Genomic DNA, 11,380 nt, shown 5'->3' with positions numbered 1-11,380 from the left:
CTTCAGGCTCTACTACAAAGCCACAGTCATCAAGACAGTATGGTACTGGCATAAAGACAGAAATATAGATCAATGGAACAAAATAGAAAGCCCAGAGATAAATCCACGCACATATGGACACCTTATCTTTGACAAAGGAGGCAAGAATATACAATGGAGAAAAGACAATCTCTTTAACAAGTGGTGCTGGGAAAACTGGTCAACCACTTGTAAAAGAATGAAACTAGAACACTTTCTAACACCATACACAAAAATAAACTCAAAATGGATTAAAGATCTAAATGTAAGACCAGAAACTATAAAAATCCTAGAGGCTAACATAGGCAAAACACTCTCTGACATACATCACAGCAGGATCCTCTATGACCCATCTCCCAGAATATTGGAAATAAAAGCAAAAATAAACAAATGGGACTTAATTAAACTTAAAAAGCTTCTGCACAACAAAAGAAACTATAAGCAAGGTGAAAAGACAACCTTCAGAATGGGAGAAAATAATAGCAAATGAAGCAACTGACAAACAACTAATCTCAAAAATATACAAGCAACTCCTACAGCTCAATTCCAGAAAAATAAATGACCCAATCAAAAAAGGGGCCAAAGAACTAAATAGACATTTCTCCAAAGAAGAAATACAGATGGCTAACACACACATGAAAAGATGCTCAACATCACTCATTATCAGAGTAATGCAAGTGAAAACCACTATGAGGTACCATTTCACGCCAGTCAGAATGGCTGCGATCCAAAAGTCTACAAGAAATAAATGCTGGAGAGGGTGTGGAGAAAAGGGAACCTTCTTACACTGTTGGAGGGAATGCAAACTAGTACAGCCACTATGGAGAACAGTGTGGAGATTCCTTAAAAAAAACTGGAAATAGAACTGCCTTATGATCCAGCAATCACACTGGTCATACACACTAAGGAAACCAGAATTGAAAGAGACACGAGCACCCCAATGTTCATCGCAACACTGTTTATAATAGCCAGGACATGGAAGCAACCTAGATGTCCATCAGCAGATGAAAGAATAAGAAAACTGTGGTACATATACACAGTGGAGTATTATTCAGCCATTAAAAAGAATACATTTGAATCAGTTCTAATGAGGTGGATGACAATGGAGCCTATTATACAGAGTGAAGTAAGCCAGAAAGAAAAACACCAATAAAGAATACTATCTTGAGAAATTTGTATGCAGGTCAGGAAGCAACAGTTAGAACTGGACATGGAACAACAGACTTGTTCCAAATAGGAAAAGGAATACATCAAGGCTGTATAGTGTCACCCTGCTTATTTAACTTATATGCAGAGTACATCATGAGAAACACTGGACTGGAAGAAACACAAGCTGGAATCAAGATTGCCGGGAGAAATATCATTAACCTCAGATATGCAGATGACACCACCCTTATGGCAGAAAGTGAAGAGGAACTCAAAAGCCGCTTGATGAAAGTGAAAGTGGGTAGTGAAAAAGTTTGCTTAAAGCTCAACATTCAGAAAACGAAGATCATGGCATCCGGTCCCACCACTCCATGGGAAATAGATGGGGAAACAGAGGAAACAGTGTCAGACTTTATTTTTCTGGGCTCCAAAATCACTTCAGATGGTGACTGCAGCCATGAAATTAAAAGACGCTTACTCTATGGAAGGAAAGTTATGACCAACCTAGATAGCATATTCAAAAGCAGAGACATTTTTTGCCAACAAAGGTTCGTCTAGTCAAGGCTATGGTTTTTCCTATGGTCATGCATAGATGTGAGAGTTGGACTGTGAAGAAGGCTGAGTGCTGAAGAATTGATGCTTTTGAACTGTGGTGTTGGTGAAGACTCTTGAGAGTCCCTTGGACTGCAAGGAGATCCAACCAGTCCATTCTGAAGGAGATCAGCCCTGGGATTTCTTTGGAAGGAATGATGGGAAAGCTGAAACTCCAGTACTTTGGCCACCTCATGCAAAGAGTTGACTCATTGGAAAAGACTCTGATGCTGGGAGGGATTGGGGGCAGGAGGAGAAGGGGACGACAGAGGATGAGATGGCTGGATGGCATCACTGACTCGATGGACATGAACTGGGTGAACTCCGGGAGATGGTGATGGACAGGGAGGCCTGGAGTGCTGCGATTCATGGGGTCGCAAAGATTCGGACACAACTGAGTGACTGATCTGATCTGATCTGATCTGATGGGACCAGATGCCATGATCTTTGTTTTCTGAATGTTGAGGTTTAAGCCAACTTTTTCACTACCCACTTTCACTTTCATCAAGCGGCTTTTGAGTTCCTCTTCACTTTCTGCCATAAGGGTGGTGTCATCTGCATATCTGAGGTTATTGATATTTTCCCGGCAATCTTGATTCCAGCTTGTGCTTCTTCCAGCCCAGCGTTTCTCATGATGTATTCTGCATAAAATTTAAATAAGCAGGGTGACACTATACAGCCTTGACGTACTCCTTTTCCTATTTGGAACAAGTCTGTTGTTCCATGTCCAGTTCTAACAGTTGCTTCCTGACCTGCATATAGATTTCTCAAGAGGCAAGTCAGGTGATCTGGTATTCCCATCTCTTTCAGAATTTTCCACAATTTATTGTAATCCCCACAGTCAAAGGCTTTGACATAGTCAATAAAGCAGAAATAGATGTTTTTTATGGAACTCTCTTCCTTTTTTCATGATCCAGCAGATGTTGGCAATTTGATCTCTCATTCCTCTGCCTTTTCTAAAACCAGCTTGAATATCTGGAGGTTCATGGTTCATGTATTGCTGAAGCCTGGCTTGCAGAATTTTGAGCATTACTTTACTAGCGTGTGCTGCTAATGCTGCTAAGTCATTTCAGTCGTGTCTGTCTCTGTGCAACCCCATAGACGACAGCCATCCCAGGCTCTGCCATCCCTGGGATTCTCCAGGCAAGAACACTGGAGTGGGTTGCCATTTCCTTCTCCAGTGCATAAAAGTGAAAAGTGAAATGAAGTCGCTCAGTCGTGTCAGACTCCTAGTGACCCCTAGAGCCTACCAGGCTCCTCCGTCCATGGGATTTGCCAGGCAAGAGTACTGGAGTGGGTTGCCATTGCCTTCTCCGAGCATGTGAGATGAGTGCAATTGTGCAGTAGTTTGAGCATTCTTCGGCTTTGCCTTTCTTTGGGATTGGAACGAAAACTTACCCTTTCCAGTCCTGTGGCCACTGCTGAGTTTTCCAAATTTGCTGGCATATTGAGTACATCACTTTCACAGCATCATCTTTCAGGATTTGAAATAGCTCAACTGGGATTCCATCACCTCCACTAGCTTTGTTCGTAGTGATGCTTTCTAAGGCCCACTTGACTTCACATTCCAGGATGTCTGGCTCTAGGTCAGTGATCACACCATCGTGATTATCTTGGTCATGAAGATCTTTTTTGTACAGTTCATCTGTGTGTTCCTGCCACCTCTTCTTAATATCTTCTGCCTCTGCTTCTGCTTTGGTGGTGGTGTTTTAGTCATTAAGTTGTGTCTGACTCTCATGACCCATGGACTTGTAGCCCACCAGGCTTGTCTGTCCATTTCCAGGCATGAATTCTGGAGTGGGTTACCATTTCCTTCTCAAGAGGATCTTCCTGACCCACATCCCCTGCATTATAGGCAGATTCTTTATTGTTGAACCACCAAGGAAGCCCATGTATTTTATTTTCTTTTTTAAATTTATTTTAATTTGAGGCTAATTACTTTACAATATTGTGGTGGTTTTTGCCATACATTCACATGAATCAGCCATGAGTGTACATGTGTTCCCCATCCTGACCCTCCCTCCCACCTCCCTCCCTATCCCATCCTTCAGGGTCATCCCAGTGCACCAGCCCTGAACACCCTGTCTCATACATAGAACCTGGACTGGCAATCTATTTCACATACAATAATATACATGTTTCAATACTATTCTCTCAAATCATCCCACCCTCACTTTCTCCCATAGAGTCCAAAAGTCTATTATTTACATCTGTGTCTCTTTTGCTGTCTTGCATATAGGGTCATCATTACCATCTTTCTAAATTCCATATATATGCGTTAATATACTGTATTGGTATTTTTCTTTTTCTTTTTTTAAATATAAATTTATTTATTTTAATTGGAGGCTAATTATTTTGCAATATTGTATTGGTTTTGCCATACACTGACTTGAATCTGCCATGACTGTACATGTTTTCCCCATCCTGAACCCCCCTCCCACCTCCCTCCCCATCCCATCCCTCTGGGTCATCCCAGTGCACCAGCCCCGAGCACCCTGTATCATGCATCAAACCTGGACTGGCGATTCATTTCACATATAATAATATACATGTTTCAATGCCATTTCCCAAATCATCCCACCCTTACCCTCTCCCACAGAGTCCAAAAGACTGTTCTATACATCTGTGTCTCTTTTGCTGTCTCATATACAGGGTTATTGTTACCATCTTTCTAAATTTCATATATTGGTGTTTTTCTTTCTGGCTTACTTCACTCTGTATAATAGGCTCCAGTTTCATCCACCCCATTAGAACTGATTCAAATGTATTCATTTTAATGGCTGAGTAATACTCATTGTGTATATGTACCACAGCTTTCTTATCCATTTGTCTGTTGATGGACATCTAGGTTGCTTCCATGTCCTAGGGAAACCTATGTATATATGTGTGTGAGTGATATATGTGTGTGTGTGTGTATGTGATGTGTAAACTTATATATGTTTTATATATATATATATATATATATATATATACACACACACACTGTTTATATATATATAAACACTAGATCACACACTAGACAAGAAAACAAGTCTCAGTATATTTAAGAAGACTGAAATCATATTAAGCATCTTTTTTGACTATAAGAGCATGAGACTAGAAATCAACTATGGGCTTCCCCCGTGGCTCAGTAGTAAAGAATCTGCTTGCAGTGAAGGAGATACAGGAGATGTGGGTTCAATCCCTGGGTCAAGAAGATCCCCTGGAGTAGGACATCGCAACCCACTCCAGTATTCTTGCTGGGAAAAAATGCCATAGGCAGAGGGGTTTGGCAGGCTAAAGTACATAGGGTCACAAAGAGTCAGACACAACTGACTGAGTGACTGAGCATGGATGCATGCAGAAATCAGCTATAAGAAAAAAAACTACAAAAACATGTGGAGATGAAGCAATATGCTACTAAGTAACCAATGAGTCAGTGCAGAAATCAAGAGGAAATCAAAAGTAACTAGAGACAAATGAAAATGATCATCAGTGATTCAAATTATGGGAAGCAGGAAAAGAAGTCCCAAGAGGGACGTTTATAATGGTACAATCCTACCTCTGGAAGAAAGAAAAATCTCAAATAAACAATCTAATCTCATATCTAAAGGAACAGTGAGAGAAAAAAAAAGGAAAGAAGAAATATAAATTAAGACCAGTACAAAGTTAGTAGTAAGAAAGAAATAATAAGGATTAGAACAGAAATAAATAAAATCAAGACTAAAAAACAACAGAAAGAACAACAAAACAAAGATAAGTTATTTGAAAAGATAAACAAAATTGATAAACTTTTAGCCAGACTCATCGGAAAAAAAAGAGAGAGTGAACTCAAATATATAAAATCAGAAGCAAGAGAAAAATTTACAAACCACGGAAATACAAAAAATATTGTGCTCACTGCAAGTTGTGTCTGACTCTTTGTGATCCTTTGAACTGTAGTCTGTGAGACTCCTCTGTCTGTGGTATTCTCCAGGCAAGAATGCTGAGTGGGTTGCCATGCCCTCTTTCAGGGGATCTTCCTGACCCAGGGATTGAACCCACATCTCCTGTGTCTCCTACACTGCAGGCAGAATCTTTACCTGCTGAGTCATTGGGGAAGCCCCACAAAGAATGATAAAACATTAATAAGAACAGTCATGCCAATAAAATGAACAAATTCCTAGAAATGTATAATCTCCTAAGACCAAATCAAGAAGAAATAGAAAAAATGAACAGACTTATTGTCGGTAACTTTAATCAGTAATAGCAACCTCCCAACAAACAGAAGTCCAGACCAGACAGCTTCACAGGTGAATAATATCAAACATTTTAAGGAGAGTTAACACCCATCCTCCTAAAACTATTCTAAAAATTGAAGAAGAACAACTTTCACATTCATTCTATGATGCCAACATCACCCTGATGACAAAACCAGATATGACACTACAACCAAGATAAAGGTCAACATCACTGTTGAACAAGATGCAAAAATGCTCAACAATATATTAACAAAAAAAAATCAACAATGTATTAAAAGTATTACACACCATCTTCAAGTGGGATTTACCCCCAGGATGCAAGGATAAGTCAGTGTTACCAATTCAGTGTGATAGCCTCATTACTAATTGATGATAAAAGTTATATGATCATCTCACTAGATGCACAAAAACCTTTTGACATGATTCAACATCCACTGTCACTGAAATGATCAACAATGAAGATCTAGATGGATCATATCTCAACTAATAAAGGGTATATATATTATATATATGTGTGTGTGTGTGTAAAACAACTCCCAACCAAACTTATGCTTAACAATGAAAAGTTGAAGGTACTTCTTCTAAATTAGGAATAAGCAAGCTGATCAGACAAGGAAAAGAAAAATAATCCAAATTGGAAAGAAAGAAAGAAAGCGTCAATACTTGCAAATGGTATGTTACTATACACAGTCAATCCTAAAGTTTCAAAAAAAAAAAAAAAAACTATTAGACTTCATAAATGAATTCAGTAAAGTTATCAGATAAAAAGTTTATACAGAATTCTGTAGTTTTCTATACACTAACCATGAACAAGAGACTTTAAGAAAAATACAATTCATAATTGCATCAAAAATAATAAAGTATTTAGGTTTAAATTTAAGGAGATATGAGATCTGAACTTGGAAAAATGTAAGACATTGATGGAAAAAATTGATGATAACACAGAAAGATACACCATACTCATGGATTGGAAGAATTAGTATTGTTAAAATGACCATACTAAGCAAGGCAACCTACAGATCCAATGCAATCCCTAATAAAATGCTAATTGTATATTTAAAGAGAACCTACAGAACTACAGCAGAACTATAGTTCTAAAATTTTTATGGAAACACATGAATAAAAATTCCCAAATAGCCAAAACTATCTTGCAAGAAGGACAAAACTGGAAATATCTTGAGCCTTTATTTCATACTATACTACAAAGCTAACTAATCAAAGACAGTAGAGTACTGGCACAACAACAGACACATAGATCAATGGAACAGAATAGAGATCCCATAAGTAAATCCAGGTTTCCTGTCAATTAATCTACAATAAAGTAGGTAAGAAAAAACAATGGGGAAAAGGCAGGTTCTTCAATACATGGTGTTCAGAAGAAACCTGCATAGCTACATGCAAAAGAATCAAATTTGTTTATTTTCTCATACCATATACAAAACTAAACTCAAATTGGATTTAAAACTTAAAATAGGATCTGAAACCATAAAACTCTTAGAAGAAACCATAGACAGTATGTTCTTTAACATCAGTCTTAGCAGTATTTTTTTCAATCTGTTTCCTCTGGCAAGAGTAACAGAAGTAAAAAACAAATGGGACTGCATCAAGCCAAAAATCTTTTGCAGGGTGAAGGAAACTGCCAATGTAATGAAAGGGTAGCCTACTGAATAGGAGAAAATATTTGCAAACAATATATCTGATAAAATGATGATATCGAAAATACATAAAAAACTATTGCTACTCAACTTCAAAAAAACAAAACAAACAAAACTACAACCTGATTAAAAAACAGGTAGAGGATCTGAATAGCCATTTTTCCAAAAAATATACAGATGACCAACAGGCCTTCAGTTCAGTCACTCAGTCGTGTACGACTCTTTGCGACCCCATGAATCGCAGCACGCCAGGCCTCCCTGTCCATCACCAGCTCCCAGAGTTTACTCAAACTCATGTCCATCAAGTCGGAGATGCCATCCAGCCATCTCATCCTCTGTCGTCACCTTCTCCTCCTTCCCCCAATCTCTCCCAGCATCAGAGTCTTTTCCAATGAGTCAACTCATCGCATGAGGTGGCCAAAGTATTGGAATTTCAGCTTTAGCGTCAGTCCTTCCAATGAACACCCAGGACTGATCTCCTTCAAAATGGACTGGTTGGATCTCCTTGCAGTCAACAGGCCTTAACTAACCTTATTTAATATTTTCCTGTTTAAAACATCAAATCAACCTTCTCTTCCTAAACTGATTAAGTTTTACTAATACTGAATTATAATAAAAGAGAAGCTCTGGTCCCACATCATTTTTGCTATCTATACACTAACAAAAACCCAGAAAAATTCTAAACGTAATTTTTAATTTAAAAACTGGTTTTAAAAAATAATATTAAAATTAACTGATAAAAATATTTTAGAAAAATGACATTCTTATCAAGTTGGGCTTACTAAATAGAGTAGTATGTCTCTGATGTTAATGTAGTCTTTTAGTCACACTGCACTTTTAAAGGAATTTTTAAAAGAGATCCTAATCTCAAGTATTTTTGCTAAAGATAAAAAGTTACTTGTATGAATGTTACCTTTCTCTTCAGTATATTTTTTAACTGTTTGGTATTTAAATATAGGAGAACAGCATTAGCAACCATAATCTGTCTTTGAATTTGTGATTTAGACGGCATTTGTCATATCCTGAAACATAGCTATATCAAGATATATAGGTAATAATTTCAAGTGAATTTTTCTTTTTCCCTTGTTTTTGACTATTATTAGACTATTTGTTTGTACCTAAGGTTACTTCAGTCCTCATGGACAACAGCCCAAGAGTCTTCACTTATGGCACCATAATTGACTTTACGATTACTCCTCTCCCAATGGAATCCATCACAGAGGATGAGCAAAAATTCTATGCTGAAATATCGTGAGGAAGGTTTCTCAGGCTTTAAATAATTAACATCATCATAAACATCACTACCCATACTCTAGCTCATGATCATGGACTCTGGACGATGCAAGTTGTGATGGTCTTTAAATATCCATGGTTACCCAATTATATTTATCTTAAAACACCTAAGGTTTAACAGAATTCAGGATAGGAATTTCCCTTTATGTATATCAGTGAAGTTTGCTTGTATTATCTAAACAGTGAGATGTCTTGAATTGATGGAGCCTTGGTAGAAAGTCATTCACTGCAGTGTAAGGATTGGAATATTCACTACCTTCTTTCTCTGCCTCAAAAAGAAGTTTAAATGACTGTGATATTTCTAAAATGACTGTTAATGGAAATGAAATATTTATAATGAGGCAATAACAACGTATATATTGGGAGAATGGCTTTGACCTGAGAAAAGGAAAATATTTGAAAATTCCGTTAGAAAACTTTATCTTCACTTAGTGATTTTTGGATGTTATTAACTATGCCAATAATGTCTATTTTATTGTATTTTCAAAGATGGCCTACATAAATAAGGAAAATGAAACATAGTGAGCTAAAATAAGGTAAAAATATTTTCAACTTATTTACTACTGTCATGTAAAGAATCAAACACTAACTTCATTCTCATGAGGACTGTAAACACTATCATATAGAGTACACTGGAGAAGGAAATGGCAACCCACTCCAGTGTTCTTGCCTGCAGAATCCCATAGATGAGGGAGGCTAGTAGGAGGCCGTCTATGGGATTGCACAGAGTCGGACACGACTGAAGCGACTTAGCAGCAATAGCATAGATTACATGAGATACTTCTATTTTAGATAATGTGCATACTACAATTTTAGATGAAGAAAGCCTCTAGCTATAAATATTTTAAGAATAGAAATTTAGAATGTGAGCGATTTTAGGCAATAAAATAGGCTAATTTCTTGAAGAAATCCCTGCCAGTTATGATTTAAATAAAATAACCAAAGAACATCTTTCACTGCTTAATAGAGTAACAGTTTAAGAAGCATAATGACATCTACTTCAAATTCTTGCATCTTCCTGACATTAAAATTGTTTTGTATGCAATATCTTATAAAGCAGTAAATAATTTAATTCTCCATTTAAGAAAGTATTAATAGCACTAGAATCAAAACCAAAGTTTCATTTATTTTGCCTTTTGCCTCTCAGCAGATATCTGCCATGGGTGACAGGGAAACAAGCAACCACTCAGAAGTGACTGACTTCATTCTTTTCGGCTTCAGGGTTCACCCAGAGTTCCACATCCTCCTCTTCCTGCTTTTTCTACTTGTCTATGCCATGATCCTTCTAGGGAACGTTGGCATGATGATCATTATTATGACTGATCCCCAGCTGAACACACCAATGTATTTCTTCCTAGGCAACCTGTCCTTCATTGATCTCTTCTATTCATCTGTTATTGCACCCAAGGCTATGATCGACTTCTGGTCTGAGAGCAAGTCCATCTCCTATGCAGGCTGTGTGACCCAGCTGTTTCTCTTTGTCCTCTTCATTGTGACTGAGGGTTTTCTCCTGGCAGTCATGGCTTATGACCGCTTCATTGCCATCTGCAACCCACTCCTCTACTCTGTGCAGATGTCAACACATCTCTGTGCTCAGTTGGTGGCTGGTTCCTATTTTTTTGGCTGTATCAGCTCAGTTCTTCAGACCATCATGACATTTACTTTACCCTTTTGTGCTTCTCGGGCCATCGACCACTTTTACTGTGATTACCGTCCACTTCAGAGGATTTCTTGTTCTGATCTCTACATTCCTAATATTGTATCCTTTTTCCTATGCAGCATTATCATTTTGCCTACCATAATTGTCATTATTGTGTCTTATATATGTATTGTATCCATAGTTCTAAAAATACACTCCACTGAGGGGCAAAAGAAAGTCTTCTCCACTTGCAGCTCTCACCTGGGAGTCGTGAGTGTATTGTATGGTGCCATCATCTTTATGTATGTCATCCCTGACAGATTTCCTGAGCTGAGTAAAGTGGCCTCCTTGTGTTACACCCTGGTCACTCCCATGTTGAATCCTTTGATTTACTCTCTGAGAAACAAAGATGTCAAAGAAGCTCTGAGGAAGATCCTGGGGAAAAAAAACTATTTTTATTTAATTCTATATTAACTGAAAATAGAATTAAGTAAATGTAATATTCTGAAGATGCTGAGCTTTATAATAACTTAGAGAAGCACTGATTCAAATCTTTTTTTAATATTAATTTATTTATTTTAATTGGAGGTTAATTACTTTACAATATTGTATTGGTTTTGCCATACCTCAACATGAATCTGCCACAGGTATGCACATGTTCCCCATCCTGAACCCCCTCCTACCTCCCTCCCCATACCACCCCTCTGGGTCCTCCCAGTGCACCAGCCCCAAGCATCCAGTGTCATGCATCAAACCTGGACTGGAGATTCATTTCATATATGATATTATACATGTTTCAATGCCATTCTCCCAAATCA

The 11,380-nt window shown here is 37.8% G+C and overlaps 1 protein-coding gene across 1 annotated transcript; it reads left to right on the top strand.

The window, feature by feature from the left end:
- Positions 1–10,052: 10,052 nt before the first annotated feature.
- On the top strand, positions 10,053–11,024 carry LOC113893671 (olfactory receptor 9K2-like; the record flags this gene model as incomplete). Its single annotated transcript, XM_027543555.1, has 1 exon — positions 10,053–11,024. A coding segment is annotated over exon 1 (942 nt), but the record flags the coding sequence as incomplete, so codon positions are not given.
- Between the last annotated feature and the right edge of the window lie 356 nt (positions 11,025–11,380).

Source organism: Bos indicus x Bos taurus, chromosome 5, assembly GCF_003369695.1.
Source record: "Bos indicus x Bos taurus breed Angus x Brahman F1 hybrid chromosome 5, Bos_hybrid_MaternalHap_v2.0, whole genome shotgun sequence".
Classification (NCBI taxonomy): Eukaryota; Metazoa; Chordata; class Mammalia; order Artiodactyla; family Bovidae; genus Bos; species Bos indicus x Bos taurus.
The sequence above is the reverse complement of the archived record's forward strand: the minus strand, read 5'-3'. Positions and strand labels throughout refer to the sequence as shown.